Source organism: Crocodylus siamensis, chromosome 2, assembly GCF_052110815.1.
Source record: "Crocodylus siamensis isolate JL-2025a chromosome 2, ASM5211081v1, whole genome shotgun sequence".
Taxonomy (NCBI): domain Eukaryota; kingdom Metazoa; phylum Chordata; order Crocodylia; family Crocodylidae; genus Crocodylus; species Crocodylus siamensis.
The window spans coordinates 65,556,381-65,573,044 of record NC_143396.1 but is presented as its reverse complement, the minus strand read 5'-3'; the positions used below and the strand labels follow the sequence as shown (position 1 = coordinate 65,573,044).

The following is a 16,664-nucleotide window of genomic DNA, read 5'->3' as shown; positions in this document are numbered from 1 at the left end:
AATATGGAAATGCAGCTTCTTTTATAAAATTGGACAATTTTAAGTGTGCCACAGTTTCTATAAACTTCAAAATTAAAACTAATATTACCTAGATTTTAGGAGGGTGGACTTCAATGAGCTAAGGAGAATAGTCGGGGAAGCACTGAGGTCCCGGAGCCAGGTGTCCAAGGAGAGTGGTCGCTCCTTAAGGAGACGATCATCCAAGCCCAAAGGGAGGTAATCTCAACACGAATCAAAGGGAGCAGGAGGGCACATAAGCCCCCATGGCTCACCAAAAGCATCCAGGAATGTCTCCTAGCAAAAAGGGAAGCGTACACCCAATGGAAAGGAGGGGCCATCACCAGGGAGGACTATACTGCAGTTCCTCGGGGATGTAGGGGGGCAGTCAGGAAGGCCAAGGCAGAGATGGAACTGGGACTAGCTTCTCGGATGAAGGACAATAAGAAGTCCTTCTTTAAATACATAGGGGGCAAAAAGAAGGTTCTGGGTAATGTGGGGCTCCTGCAGGACACATTAGGAAATTCAGTCATCACACCAGACGACAAAGCCAGCATATTTAATGATTTCTTTGCCTTCATCTTCCTAAGCAGAAACCGGAACAGTCACCCCCCTCCCCCCCCCCCCGCCCCGGGCCTCTGTTATAGCCCAGGGGAGGTACACCTAGGCCAAGGGTTAGTAAGGAATTAGTTGGGGAACTTCTGGAAGGACTGGATGTATTCAAATCAGCTGGTCCAGACGATCTCCACCCTAGAGTACTGAGAGAATTGGCTGAGGTCATTGAGGGACCCCTGGCATGGCTTTACGAGCACTCATGGTGCTCTGGTGTGGTGCCAGAGGACTGGAAGAGGGTCAGTGTGGTTCCCATCTTCAAAAAGGAAACTATAGGCCAGTTAGTCTTAACCCGATCCTGGGCAAGCTTTTTGAGAAAATTATTCTGGCGCATATCCACAAGGGGCCAGCAGGGGAGATTATGCTCAGGGGCAATCAACACGGGTTCATTAGAGGCAGGTCCTGTCAGACCAAGCTGGTGGCCTTCTGTGACCAGTTCACCAACTCCTTAGATGCAGGGGTAGCAGTGGACATAGTCTTCCTGGACTTTCGGAAGGCCTTCGACACTATCTCTCACCCCGTTTTCATTAAAAAACTGGGGGGCTATGGTGTCGACACCCACACAGTCAATTGGGTCGCCAACTGGCTGGAGGGCCGCACCCAGAGAGTGGTGGTGGATGGGTCATTTTCAATTTGGAGGGATGTGGGCAGTGGGGTTCCGCTGGGCTCGGTCCTTGGGCCCACACCATTCAACATCTTCATCAGTGACTTGGACGAGGGGGTAATAAGCACCCTGTTCAAATTTGCTGACGACACTAAGATGTCGGGCATGCTAGAAGGGCTACAATCAGACCTACACAGGTTACAGGGGTGGGCGGATGAGAATAGGATGGGATTCAATACCGACAAGTGCAAAGCGATGCACCTGGGGAGGAACAACTGGCACCATACCTACAGGCTGGGGAACTCCCTTCTTGTCAGCACAGAGGCAGAAAAGGATCTTGGAGTCATCACTGACTCCAAGATGAACATGGGCCGGCAGTATGGAGAGGCAGTCAGGAAGGCCAACCACACCTTGTCATGCATCCACAGATGCATCTCAACCAGGTCCTAGGAGGTGATCCTCCCCCTCTATGTGGCACTGGTCAGGCCACAGCTGGAGTACTGCGTCCAGTTCTGGGCGCTGCACTTCAAGAGGGGTGTGGACAACATAGAGAGGGTCCAGAGGAGGGCCACTCGCATGATCAGGGGGCCGCAGGGCAGGCCTTATGAGGAGAGGCTACGGGACCTGAACCTGTTCAGCCTCCAGAAGAGAAGGCTGAGGGGAGATCTAGTGGCCTGTTACAAACTAGTCAGAGGGGACCAGCAGGCACTGGGGAAGTCCCTGTTCCCCTGAGTACTACCAGGAGTGACCAGGAATAACGGTCACAAGCTGGCAGAGGGTAGATTTAGGCTAGATATCAGGAGGTGCTACTTCATTGTCAGGATGGCTAGGATCTGGAACCAACTTCCAAGAGAAGTGGTACTGGCCCCTACCTTGGGGGTCTTTAAGAGGAGGCTAGATGTACACCTTGCTGGGGTCATTTGACCCCAGTAATCTTTCCTGCCATGGCAGGGGGTCAGACTTGATGATCTGCTCAGGTCCCTTCCGACCCTAGAAACGATGAAACTTCTTTAACTCATTCCTCCTTTTGGGTTCACATTTTAGCCGATCTAGTGTCCATTAAATACAAAAAAAGAACTGTATTCCACAACTAAAATTTGTGTAATTATAGCTAGATTTTAGAAACTAAAATAATTACAGTATCTTGGAGAAGGCCAGTGCTTTTAATGTTACTTGTGCATCTCAATTAGTTATTAATGCAAATATCCTTTAAATCATTACTGCTGAATTAACGATTCCTTAGTGTACTAAAGCAAACATTTTCCCCTTAGATAGCTATTAATTAATATGCAGAGGTTATGCTCCATGGTAAAACTACTGCCTTTTGAATCTTAGCAGCTGTCATTTCATACATATTAGTTAAAAATAAATGGTTCTGAACAAGCCATTTTATAAGACAAGAGAAATTGTAAATGGTTTTGGAGTCCACAATTTTCAGCATATACAGGAAATGAGAGAAGAATCTAACAGTATCTTTGCTTTCATAAAAGTGTAATTACAGAGGAAAGAAAATATAACTAATATTACTAAAGCTTTTTCTCATTACAGAAATATTTTATTAAATACTTCTGAGTTATGCATATGAGTAGGCTGTTGATAGTATTTTTTTTTTAGTTAAGGCTCTAAACACAGTGGCATTCTTAGTATATCTCATTACAAATCTCATCAGCCATTACAAGCATTTAAGGAATGTTCATTCCACATGCTTAGATCATCAACCTTAATGCTTTAAACTCCCAGCAACTGAAAAGCCTATAAATGCAAGGCTAAGCAAAGTTTAATACTGACCCCTACAAAAATCTGGAAAAAAGCAGAAGCGTGCGTGCGTGTGTGTGCGTTCAAATTCTTTTCTTGAAATGCTTTAGCTTTTACAGGACAAAATGCACTGTTCATCTAGGTAAACCTAAAGCAAAACTTCATGGGTGTTAATACAGTATTTTGGAAAAATGAGAATATTCATACATCAGGGAACAATAGACACAATTAATGGAATTTATCATAAATTGAAAACATTTTCCTCCCAACTTGCACATTAAAATCCATCATGATTACAAATGTTGCTCTCATAGGCAATTTTAGGAGAGTAACCAAGGACTGAATAAGCATGAAAACGGATGGCCATATCAGCGACCTCTCCGTGTAAGAGCTGAGACATTTTAGCAAGGCACAATAAGGAAGTCTGCACTACCATCATTCATATTTTCACTACTTTGTGGATGATTACAGGATGAAAACTCTAATTCCAATACAACTTCATAATCAATCATGGAAAGTAAATAAAATAAATAATTAAAAAATATACGCTGACATTAAAAATGATTGACTACATCTTACATACTGCTGTGGTTACTTCTGTTGGGCCTACCACACAAAAGTCATTGCAAACCTAAGTTAACTAGCTAACACAAGGATAGCCCTCTGACACTGGCAAATTCTCAGGTATTATAGCACTATGCTGCCACAAGCATGATGTCAGTGCCGCACAAGTCACTCCCTGGCTATAGCCACCAGAAGGCTTGGACTCTTGCATGAAGAAGCAGAGATGGCTTAAAGCGATCATCACACTCCCTTCCTACATGTGCATCCACATGCTCCCTTCCTTCCTTCCAAACACAAAAACAGTCAGCCCCAATGTGAATATTGTAATCAAGCTTTTCCTTAACTAGCATACAAAATAACGCTTATAATAGAATACATTTCAATTAATTTTTACTTTGCATTAATTAAAATATGGATGCTTTTTAAAAAGCAACTTTCTGCATTCCCTGCCCCCCATTAGGGCAAACAAACCCCGGATGAGTTAGTTTTATATTTATTCCTAGTTGCTTCGTAGACATTTTTATTATGAGGTTGTCAGGCACTAGCTCCTGGAAAGAATGTAAGATATAAAATACCCGTATATTTCAGAAACGTATACATTAGACTCTGATTTTTAATGGCCTAATTTTACATGTCTACTTTCTATGACAAGATGCCCTGATTTTACAATGACTTCATTGTATATTTTTACATTTTAGACCTCAAAGGCAGACAGTTCATTTTAAATTAAACAGATGACTTGTGATTGTGGAAATACCTGATTCAATAGAGTATACAATCTCTGCATTTTTTCCTTTGTCCTTGTCTAATGCCGTAACTTGGAGTACTGCTGATCCAACAGCTGCTGATTCATACACCCGTCCTTCATAGGAAGAACTGGTGAACCACGGAGTATGATCATTTGTGTCAGTTACATTAATGACAATTCTAGCATAGTTGCGCTTGACAGGAACATCTTGATCTCGTACCTAAAACAATTAACACATTACTAATAATTCACACCATACTACTTTAATCCCATTACTAATACAATTGTAGGAGCTCATTACATTCAAAAGAACTGTTAATAACTTAGGCCTTGCTCACTATTGCTTAAGAAAATGAATTACTCATAATGTACACAGCTAAATGTGAGCATAAATTTTTATAGGGTTAGGGCCTCAACATGTTACAACAGCTTTAAACTGTAGTGAGAAAAAAGGGATACATGCAATCTTCTGTAAAGTAATTGGTATGACTGCTTACCATTACTGTGAGAATATGCTGGTGTATGGCCTCATGATCCAATTTTTCAGAAGTATAGAGAGAGCCTGTTCCAGGATCCAGGCGAAATTTCTTGAGGCTGATGGGATCAGTGCTACTCTGCATTGTATAAATTAGTTTATTCTTCTCATCCCTGTCTGTTGCAGTAACTTGCAAAATTTCTGTCTCTGGCACTGTGTCTTCAGATATAACAACTTCATATTTTGAGGTGGAAAACTGGGGCCTGTGGTTATTTGTGTCTATCACTTTGATGTACACCTGAAATGACACAACAGAAAAAGAGATGATGCTGATAATATTAGTGACAAGTACAGAACAATGTTGGGCACTAGAATATAAAGTGGAAATCTTTTTGCAAGGAGGGAGATTATCTTTCTAAAAAAAATATTGTGAAAGCATACGTCCAAGCAGTTGAAAGTAAAAAAAAGAGGTCTCATAAATGGAAACTTTTGTGTTTAGACTATATAATTAACAGATGTTTAAATTACACTTTTGTAACTATACTTTTGAGATGATGATGTTCGTGTGGGTAACTGCATGTGAGAAGATTTGAATTTTTTGAAAAAGTGTTTGAAAAAAGTCATGCAGTTCTTCCTTGTGCTTCTTATGAAACAAGAGAGGGTAAAGCAGCCACAATCCTCTCCTCCAGTCCCTTTAAAATTCTAAGCATTTGCTAGCCATGGAACCCAAAAGAGCAGGGATGGAAGGCAAGTCATAAGATCCATAGGCTGCAATATTCTCAAAGAGCCACAGTTAATGCAAAGCAGCTTCTTCAAAGGTAAGTCATGCTTGGTCCTATTGGAAGTATCCATGAGGCAACACATCCTCAGGATGGTGGGAAACCAGGGTAACACCCTACAAAAACTGAAGTTCTTAAAGATGTGTTATTTCCACAATTCCATTTTAAGAAAGTATTTACCCTTGGATAGAAGATGAGATCCTTTTGGACTAGCAATTTCTTTGGCCCATTCTTGACTACCATAGAGAGGACATAAGGGATGAGAAGAGTGTGTGTGTGGGGAAGGTTGTACATGTATGAAGACAGCTCTATCAATCTTGCATATTTTAGGTATTAGTGTCACAGGAGCACCAAGGTGTCCTGTGCCTTGGAAGCAAAAGGAACTGAGCTGCCCATCAACCGGGCAGCTCAGGTGCCGGTTGCCAGGGCAACCAGGCGGGTCAGGTGGCCAGAAGGGGGCAGGGCCGGGCCTTTATAAACAGCCCAGGCCGGAGCCTGACTAGCAGTTCCCTTCTGGCAGCCGCAGGAGCTCTGTGGCTGAGCTGAGCGGCCTGAATTGGTAGCGGCAGCATTGTGGTGCTGACTGGCTGCGATGATGCCGGGGAGGAGAGCACCTTGATGAGAGGTAGGGTTGGAGGCCCTGGGGGGGCTCAGTGTTTATGTTATGAGCAGGAGGCTCTGTGTTTATGTTGAAGCCAGGTGGCTTGCGTTGTGTTACAGTTATTCCGGAGGACCGGGTGAGGCTGTAGGGGAGTGAGGGGCCCTCACGGGAGCTCCCCAGCAGCTTGGGGGTTCCCGGTGCCCATTAGGGGCACAGTGCCACAGCGGGCACAGGATAAAGAGTGCCAGGAGGGCGCTCGCTGAGTGGGGCGGCGGGCGTGCGAGGCGCGGCCCAGGCCCCAGAGTGGGGCGGCGGGCGTGCGAGGCGCGGCCCAGGCCCCAGAGTGGGGCGGGCACTGATTGATAAAGACCCAGTAGGGTCGGGGAGGCCAGGTAAGGCTCCGGCCGCCTGAGCCCAACCTGGGATTCTTGGCAAAGACCCAAGAAAGGGTCAAGGGGGCCAGGCATGGCTACGGCCACCTAAGCCCCAAGAGCGGGAAGCGCGAGAGGCGCGGTATAGGCCCCAGAGGGGGCGAAGCGCGAGAGGCGCGGTATAGGCCCCAGAGGGGGCGAAGCGCGAGAGGCGCAGCGGCGACGAGCCAGGCCCAAGGGGCGCCGGTAATGGGGCGGCGGTGACGAGCCAGGCCCAAGGGGCGCTGGTAGGAGCCGGACAGCGGAGAGACAGGCCCGAGGCGCCGGTAACAGGCTGGTGGGTAGGAGCCCGGCCCAGAGGGCGCCAGGCAGGCGACAAGCCCAGGGTGCCAGGGAGAGAGCACCTGAGGGGCAGGGGACTGTACAACGTCCCACGGAACAGCTGTGAGGCTTGGGGCGTGCTAAAAGGGAGGTCTGGAGGCACGCATACCCCTTAAGGGAGGGGCACATGGAGGCGCCCCATTTGGAGTAGGGGCAAGAACATGCATACCGTTCAACAGGGGAGCAAAGGCAGCCTCCCATTTAACTATTCAAGATCAAAGTCTTGGCGGGCGAGGATTCGAGGGTGCGCAGTCCACCCAAACGTGACGGTAGGGGGCGCTAGGGAGTTCACGGCCGCTCCTAGGCCCCACTCCCTCACAATTAGCAAATCACCACCTCTGGAAAAAAGCAGCAGAGGCTACCTGAACATTAGCAGACTAGAATCTGATGTGACAAGGAGGATAAGCCTTTTCAGATATATGATGGAAAGTTTAAATATAGTCTGAAACTCACTTTGACAACCTTGGTAGGTGCCCTGATACCCTTTCTACAAATGTTACCATACGCATGTCTAAAATGCAATGCCAGAACACCCCAGACAGGATTGTAGAGAGCACCCCTGTCCATTTAAACCCACTTGCACACTCCAAACCTGGGAATGCATTGGTAAAGCTATTCCACAGACTTCCCTTGGAGCTCTGCTCTCAAGCACTTCGAAGACTTTATTTTGTAAGCTAGTTAAGGGAATGCTTGATTACAATATTAATATCTGACTCCTTCAGCCCCTATCTTCAGAAGCAATCAAGAACTCCCAAAAAACCCCCAGATGCCCTAGAGCAGCCTCATTGCTGCATTTCTGGCTTTGGAGCATGCAAAAGTTGGAGTGGGTGCATGAAGCATGCTTGGTAGCATTTGGCTGAGGGCCTGGATTTTGCCTACACTTCTAGTTGAAGTAATTGTTATCAGAAAGGCCATTTTCATGGACAGCTAACAGAGGAAGACAGTTGTATGTGCTCAGAGGAGGATTTTATTAATCCTTTGAAAATTAAGTTGAGGTCCCAGGAAAGGGAAAGCTCTTGAACTGGTATCACTCAAACTGGAATTTAAGCCAAGTAGCATAATCAAATTATATGAAGAATGATAACAGAAAGGAACTATGATATACACATTGTAATACAGAAACAGGGTGAAGAGATTAAGATAGGGTCTGAAGGAGTTAGATATAAACAAAATGCTCTAAAGATATCAGAAGTTGAAAAGCTGCAAGTTAGCCTTTGGTTATCAGGAAATAAAAAAAAGCAATTGAGAAGAATATCTCTGCACAGCTAAATTATATTTTTCCTGTGTTAGTCACTGAGAACAATAACGAAAACTACTGTTGGCAAGCAAAATAAAAGTGAGGCACTATCAAAGAGGTGCTGCGTGGACAGTTTATCAAAAATAAGTCACTTGAACTAGATGGTATCCACCCTAAAGGTCTGCAGGAATTAAAGAATCAAGTAGATGAGCTGGTAACTACAGCACACAATATATCGTTAATATTAAGCATGGTATAACTGGAAAGTATGCCAGTATCATAGTTATTTTTTTAATGAGTCAGTAAGTGTGATCTTGGCAATTATAGACCAGCAAGCCCCATTTCATTAAATTAGTTGAAAAATTTACATAGAGGGTTATAAAACAACTTGACAGCCCGATATAACAGGCACAAACTAGCATTGCTTGGTAAAGGAAAATGCTACCTCTCTAATCTATTAGAATTCTCTGAGGGTGACAATGAGATAGAGGAGAACCAAATTATTTGGCCTTTCAAAAGCACTTTGATAAAGTCCCTCACAAGGGGTTGCTAAGGAAACTGGGGAGTTTAGTTTCTGTCATGGATTAGAAACCGATTAAGAGATAGAGAGCAGAGTCAAGAGTAAATGACTAATTTTCAACATTGACAGAGGTTAAAAGTAGTGCCTCAGGATGTGTGGTACTGCCAGGTTTTAGTTTTAGTCTTAGTTTATTTTTTTCAAATATGCCTAGGAATTAATCTGACCAAGCAAAAGTCTAGGTTATATATACATATCTGTTAATTATTAAAAATGACTGAGATTAGAGAGAATTGTGGGTGAACTTCAGGATGATTTTAAAAAGCTAGGTTGTTAGGCCACAGAAGTGTCAATTTCATTGAGTGTAAAAAGTACATGTTAATGTACACCAAAAGGAAGGAGGCTTGGCTAAATATATAAGAGTTCCAGCTTTACTGTGATCAAGTATGGCAAAACAAAAGTAAGCATCAGTGTGAATAGTTCAGTGAAATTATCTCAATGCATTCTTGTGATAAGAGAATTAAACAAGGGGCTAGTCTATCTTAGGGAATCGTTCAAGAACAGTACGGGTGGAATATATAAGTAAATATACATGATTCATTTCAGTTATTCCAGTTCCCCTCAACTGTATAATTTAGGTCCAAGACAAAGTACCTAGACAAAATATATAATTTATCTTAATGATATAACATGTTGTACACCCTTACACTTCCTGAAAACAAAAACCAAGAACCTGATCAAATTAAAATGCAATATATTTGTCTTAGGAATTACAGGAATAGGTCACAAAGGAGTTGGCTATGCCTGTTCTACACTTACCAGGGATTCCCCACCTTATGAAGGGAAATCCCAGCAAAAAAGACATGCTGGATTCCATTCTCTTTGCACTGCCTAACCACTGCAAAATTACAAAGTGGATTTGAGTATCTGGCCCAAGTATCCTGTGGCAGGGCACTGTGGGTGCCTGTCACTTTCAGAGTGGAGCCAAGCAGCCAGCAGGTGCTTGATTGCAGTGGTTATTTTAGATCCCTGGCTGCCTATATAGACAGAGCAGTTTGGTGCTGGTAGGCCAGGCAGTAACATTGCCTGGCTGTAAGGCTCCATAACATCCTGGAGGTAAGGACAGGAGCTGCAGGGGATGCCTTGGAGGCTTGTGGTCCTCAGCAAGACATAAAACCCTGCTGGAAGTGGGTGGCCTGGTGGGGCTCTCAGTGGTGTGGGAGCCCCCAGGAAATGCTAGGCCAGTTACCACCCTGGTGAAAGGTGGGTACGGGCACCTTAACCCTAGCCCTCACCTTCGGGTGGGTCAAGTAACATTGGAGGTAGTTGAGGCCAGGCACAGCTGCGGCCACCTGAGCCCTGTGGGGTGTAGGACCCTGAGGAAAGGTAGTTGGGGCCAGGCACAGCTACAGTCACCTGAGCCCACCGAGGAGGGAAGCCCTGTGGCCCCAATGAAGGGGGTGGTGTGGAGGCCCAGCGAGGGGGGCAGAGATGAGTAGCCCCAGCAAGGAGATGGCCCCAGTGAGGGGGTGGAGATGTAGAGCCCCGGTGGGCTCAGGTGGCTGTACCCATGCCTGGCCCCAACTACCTTTCCTTGGGCTACTACACCCCACAGGGCTCAGGTGGCCAGTTGTGCCTGACCCCCACTCTTGCTTCTTGGGGCCTTGCACCCCTCAGGGCTCAGGCGGCTGTAGCGAGTACCCCCAAAGGTGCTCTGCCACACCTCCTCAAATACATGCAAAACACCAAGAGAGACTCAAGTTTTGTGGTGAGCCAGAATGGTCCAATCACCTTAAAAGTGGCAAACCCAAGTAGCAGGATGCTGATTGTATCATCAGCGTTTCTGCCTTTAACTTCCACGGGTACTACCAAAGGACACTGATGGAGAAGCTGTAATACTAAGGTGTTACTAAAGCAAAAGACAACTTTGTAGTCATCCATAAATAATATACTGCAGTGTTAAAGTTAATTACGAGCACAAATATTTCTGTGAAACTCCTTAAAGCCTGGGTACAAAATTACTAATAACTAAACCAATTAATTTCTCATTTCTGCATTCTGTATGTAGACTGGTGAGCTTGTATGCTAGTACTACGAATTAAACTGATGGGGCCAATAGAGTGAGCAAATACTTGCATGTCAGACCTAGGCAGGTTACAAGGGTGGGCAGACGAGAATAGGATGGGTTTCAACACAGACAAGTGCAAGGTGATGCACCTGGGGAGGAACAGCCGGCACCATACCTACAGGTTGGGGAACTCCCCTCTTATCAGCATGGAGGCGGAAAGGGATCTGGGGGTCATCATTGACTCCAAGATGAACATGGGCCGGCAGTGTGGAGAGGCAGTTAGGAAGGCCAACCGCACCTTGGCATGCATCCACAGATGCATCTCAAACAGGTTCAAGGAGGTGATCCTCCCCCTATATGTGGCACTGGTCAGGCCGCAGCTGGAGTATTGCGTCCAGTTCTGGGCACCACACTTCAAGAGGGATGTCAACAGCATGGAGAGGGTCCAGAGGAGGGCCACTCGTATGATCAGGGGGCCCTATGAGGACAGGCTGCAGGACCTGAACCTGTTCAGCCTCCAAAAGAGAAGGCTGAGGGGAGATCTTGTGGCCTGTTATAAACTAGTCAGGGGGGGATCAGCAGGCATTGGGGAAGTCACTGTTCCCCCAAGCACCGCCAGGAGTGACCAGGAATAATGGTCACAAGCTGGCAGAGGGTAGGTTTAGGCTAGATATCAGGAGGCGCTACTTCACAGTCAGGGTGGCTAGGGTCTGGAACCAACTTCCAAGAGAAGTGGTGCTGGCCCCTACCCTGGGGGTCTTTAAGAGGAGGTTAGATGAACACATTGCTGGGGTCATTTGACCCCAGTATTCTTTCCTGCCATGGCAGGGGGTCGGACTAGATGATCTGCTCAGGTCCCTTCCGACCCTAGAATCTATGAAACTATGATTTAGGTTTGCACAACTTATTTGAAAAATTTAAGATCCAAAATTTATTTTGGCCCAATTAACAAAGCTTTGTAAATAAAACCGTAAGTTGCAAGATGCAGCTCTAATTCATTATAGCTATTCTGTGTCAGAAAGGCAACCCTACTTTCATAACAGGAATACTCATAGGTAGCAGACATGTAAAAATAAATAAAAATACAAAAATGGACCAAATTTTTTTTTGCCAGGCTTTCATATTCAGGTTCTTAGTGCAAAATTGTTCATGTCTTTACTTTCACACACACAAAACTTGGATGCAAAAATCAGCATGAATTTAGAGGACAGCGCAGGAAACTTGAGCTTATGTGTAAGTATATTACAAATAAACAATTTTATCATATTAATTTAAACTGTAATACAGTAAAAACAACTATATAAAACAGCCACTAGGCTATAGATTACTTCTGTACAAAAATATTATAAAATTGCTTTAAAAACATATTAAGGTTATAGCTTGAGGGGAAAGAGGAAGATTACAAGAGTATACTATAGAAATGCTTGATGCTGATCAACCAGAAAGTTGAAGTCTGAAGCAACACAATCTCAATCCAAAGAACATCAATTGAGTTTATATAAATGGTATAAAAATGGCCATCTTGGATCACTGTCCCATGAACACATGCTGCACTGGAATCAGTGACAACTATACTTGGAGAGCAACAGAATAGCATATTGAGAGCATAAAATCCTAGTAACATCACAGGTGAAAATGAAATCAAGTCTTGTAATCTATAACTTAAAATGATTATTTTCCTTTGGTATCGTCAGCTTGTATACTATCCTTTATTTCCTTATGTGGCTTTTCTCTTCTCTCACAATTGTATTCTAGTTGTATTTAAATAGCTATATTCCTGCTCATACACACACCTGCATTAAAAGCTAAATCTCTTAAAATAAATTAACCTTCTGTTTCTGTCTGTAAACCATTTTGGTGGCTGCAAGCAAAATGCGATCAATGAGTTGTATTCTATCCTTCAGTCGCAAATTGACACTGGTGCAAAATATATATATACACATTTTACATAAAGCTAGATTCAACAGTTTGCTACTAGAAAGCAATAGGAAAATTGCTACAATTAGCTTTAAACTACCTTAACTATTACCTCCATTTATTGGAAAAACGGATAGCCACAGCAATGACTGAGTGACTAAAGTTGTACATAGTATTTTTCATAAAAGCAAGTGAGTAGTTCACACATTTGTTCTTATTTTCCATGAATAATCTTTTCTATTCAAGTCTAAAACAGTATAATCCAAAATTGTTTGTATTTTGAATGCTTTTGATTTTTTTTCAATGGTAATCTTTCCCAGCCATCTCCAACATTGCCAACATCATTATTGAAAGCCTAGAATTTATTTATTCTCATTGTGCATCATGCACTCAGCATTTAGATGTATATGAAACTCTAATAGCCTTCACACCTACTGCCTGGATATTTTTCAAGGAAGCAATTTAAATAAATTCATGAAAGAGTCAAATGCTCCACAGATGTTTATGGCCTGCAGCCAGCCTGAGCTTCGTAGTTTAGGAGTCAGTTTCAATAGATTATTTTTCCATAATGAGACCATATATTTAGTTTATTTTTTTCTACAGACAAAAGTTTGATAAAGGCACACATTCTTGAAAGTTAAATTTTAAAACTGCCTTGGAAAAAACTGTTAATCAAGGCTCATTAACCATTTAAAGTATTTCAGGTACTCAAAAGTATTTTGTAATCCATTAAAAACTGTCCATGGTGGTTTGTTACACTTAGCATTTTTTAACAAAGTTAGAATTTAGATTTACAAGTTCATTTATTTGTGCTAGTTACCTAACTAACCATAAGTTTTTATAAAAACACAACACACCTGGAACATTTTAACTATAATCACTATCTAATTGTTGTGACTGTATTGGGTTGATCATAGAAAAATAGGGCTGGAAGGGACCCTCAGGAAGTCATCTAGTCCAGCGTTTCTCAACCTGTGGGTCATGACCCAAAGGAGGGTCGCAAGAATATATGGAAGAGTTCCAAACAAACTTTAAAAATGGGTCCAACTTGAAAAATGGATTCTCCTTTAAAGGAGAAAAATGTGGGAAACTGGAGTTTCCCACATGAATTTTCCCTTGGAGGCTGGCAGAGCTGCAGCCTGCAAGGGGCTGCTTGGGGCTCCCCATGCCCCACACATAGCCCCCCAACCCATCCTACACACCCACCCTCTGCCCCAGGGGGGTGAGGGGCACTGGGTCAAGACTGGCCATTGATGTTTACAAATGGGTCCTGGTAGAAAAAAGGTTGAGAACCACTGGTTTAGTCCAATCCTCCACTCAAAGCAAGACCATCTGTAACCATGTCATGTCTATGATGCCGCATCCACGATGATCCAGAAAATATGTGAAAGGTAAGGATTTTGGGGGGTAATATCTTTTATTGGACCAACTGTACAGTTTTGAGAGTATTTAGACAGTTTCAGGAGAAGGTACCATTACTCCTATTCCTGAGAAAGAAGCAGACTCAGCCTGCACTATTATCCCCCCCAAAATTGTCATCTTTTAATTGTTGTCAATTCAAACTGAGTGAAACTGAGTTTATACAGTGATAGTTATAAATAGACTAGTAAACTAGCTGTCAAGAACAGCAGGTAGGGACAGAGGCCTGCATCTGCCCCCCACCCCAGCTGGGGACCAGGATGCTCCCCGGCTCCCCTGTGCCGCTTTGGGCTGGGTCCAGGTCTGCTCCCCTCCTCCTTCTCCTGCTGCTTTGGCCTGGGACTGGGGCCGGGGCCAGAGCTGGTCCCCACCCCCCCTCCACCGCTTAGGCCAGGTGAGGGCTGCTCCCCACACCGCCAACTGCTGCAAGAACCAGTCTACCCCCCCACTTTGCCCTCTCCTCTGTCACTTTGGATTGTGCCAGGGCTAGGATTGGGGCCATGCTCGCATCTGCTCTTCCCTCCCCCTGCCATAACCGCTTTGAGCCAGAACCTAGGCCTCATCCCCCCACTCCAGTCACCGCTGTTGCCTCAGGTGGTGTGGTCGCCAGCTCCTGTCCGAACGCTCACACTCTGATTGTTTCAGGCAACCAATCAGAGTGCGAATAAAGCATTACAGACTAAAGCTTTTATAATATTAGAATATTCAATCATAATGGAAATTAAATGAGAGGGCTGACCCGCTCTTTTTTGAAGTATGTTAGATACAGCTTAAATATTGGGCAAGACAAGAGCCAACATTTGGTTTTATTTTCTGTGGTGGCAGCTGCAACTCGTGCAGTCTCCTTCTAGACCGGGGTGGCCAACCTGTGGCACACAGCATATTGGGGAGGGGACATGCAGCACAAAGGCTGAAAGGGCAGGAAGCAGCAGCAGGGAGCACAGGGAAGGGAGTAGAAAGTAAGAAAGGGGAAGAGAATAAGAGCAGTACTTGGAGGGGGGGAGGGCTACTTTGTTGACTCCTACTGTTCTAGAATTTAGACTGCCTTTCTGCACAGAATTTTTGGGTGTTAAAGCCAGCAGTTATGCTCCAAATTTAAAATTTGAACATTAGCTGTATTCTACCTTTTTTTTTTTTTGTTTAGAGGCAACTGCAGAAGACAAATGTAATATGTGAGTTGCACTAAAATGTCAGGAAATGCTAAATGTCTGTTTCTAATAATATTAGGTCTACATCTTTTATGGTCAAGTACTGTGTATAAACGTGGCTTTGGTCACAACAAATATCAAAAAATGTGAAGTGTGTGATGCAGTGATATTTTATTTTTTGTTTTTCATTTTATCTGGGATTCTAATCCATGCAACCCTCAACTTTAACATTAAGGTGTTTCAATATTTAATTGGAAATTAGGTTAAACAATATAAGAAATGAATAGTTCATGATATAAATGTGGAATAGAATAGTTATAGATTAGATATTATATTTTCCCATTCTGATCTATAAGTCTTGATATATTGGTTATTAGGGCTGTGCAAAGCTTTGGGTTCCAATTCGATCAGGAGAAGATTTGGCCAGATTTGGTGGCTGAATCTCTGAATCCAAATCGAATCAGAAGACCAATTAACATATCCAAATGGATTCGAAGGTGTCCAAATCAATTTGGAAAGATTCGGAGAGCTTCGGAGATTTGGGCAGTCCCCGCTCGCTGCTGCAGGTAGCTGGGCCTGGACTCCATGCTGGTAAGTAAGTGGCACGGGAGGAGGGACTGGAGGAAGGGGGACTGGAGGACAGGGGAGGGGACCATGGGGGGGACCCCTGCCAAGCCCTATCCCCTGCCTGCTCCCCCCAGCACCCCCACCCCTCATGGCTGCTCTGCCCGGCTCCAGCTCCCACTCTTTAAAAAAAAAGCCCCTATTCACTGGCTGCTGCCAGGTGAGGGGACAATCATCGCTGCCCCCACTGCCCAAGCTGCATGGGGGGGCTCTGCCATGAGCCCTCCAACCCCCCCCTGCTCTCCCAGCCCCCCTTCCCCCATGGCTGCCTCACCTGGCCCCAGCTCCTGGCTCTTTAAAAAACAAAACAAAACAAAACAAAAAACCCCCTGCACTCACCAGATGCTGCAGCAGCCGTCAGGCGTTCTGGGGGCTCATGGAAGAGACCCCCATGCAGCGTGGGGCAGTGGGGAGCAATGGGGACTGCCCCCCACCTGGTAGGAGCTGGTGATTCCAGGACTTTGTTATTTTAAAGAGCCGGGAGCTGGGGCCACACGGGGTTGCTATGGGGAGGAAGGGCTGGGGGGCTCATGGCAGAGCCTCCCATACAGCATGAGGCAGTGGAGGCAGTAGGGATTGCCCCTCAGCCTGGCAGCAGCCAGCGACTGCTGGGCTTTTTTCTTCAAAAAGCTGGGGCCGGGCAGAGCAGCCGTTGATGGGGCTGGGAGAGTAGGTGGGGGATAAGGCCAATTTGGCAGTGGTCGAATCTCCAAAATCAGCTTTTGCTGAATCGATTTGGGACAGTGATTTAGAATTATTACATTGAATCATTGTCCCCTGAATCAGCTGAATCCGAAGCGAATACTAGGTGCTTCGCACTGGCCTATTAGCTATAAATACTTCTTAC

General features: G+C 44.7%; 1 protein-coding gene across 6 annotated transcripts in view; it reads right to left on the bottom strand.

Moving 5' to 3' along the window:
- Positions 1-16,664, bottom strand: part of FAT1 (FAT atypical cadherin 1) — a 164,614-nt gene that overhangs the window by 43,290 nt on the left and 104,660 nt on the right. For all 6 annotated transcript variants that reach the window (XM_090036045.1, XM_090036047.1, XM_090036041.1 and 3 more), the window contains exons 8-9: positions 4,778-5,053; positions 4,290-4,500 (exon numbers count right to left, since the gene is read on the bottom strand). In XM_090036045.1, the coding sequence (XP_089892171.1) occupies positions 4,290-4,500; positions 4,778-5,053 (487 nt within the window). The remainder of the gene's footprint in view (positions 1-4,289; positions 4,501-4,777; positions 5,054-16,664) is intronic.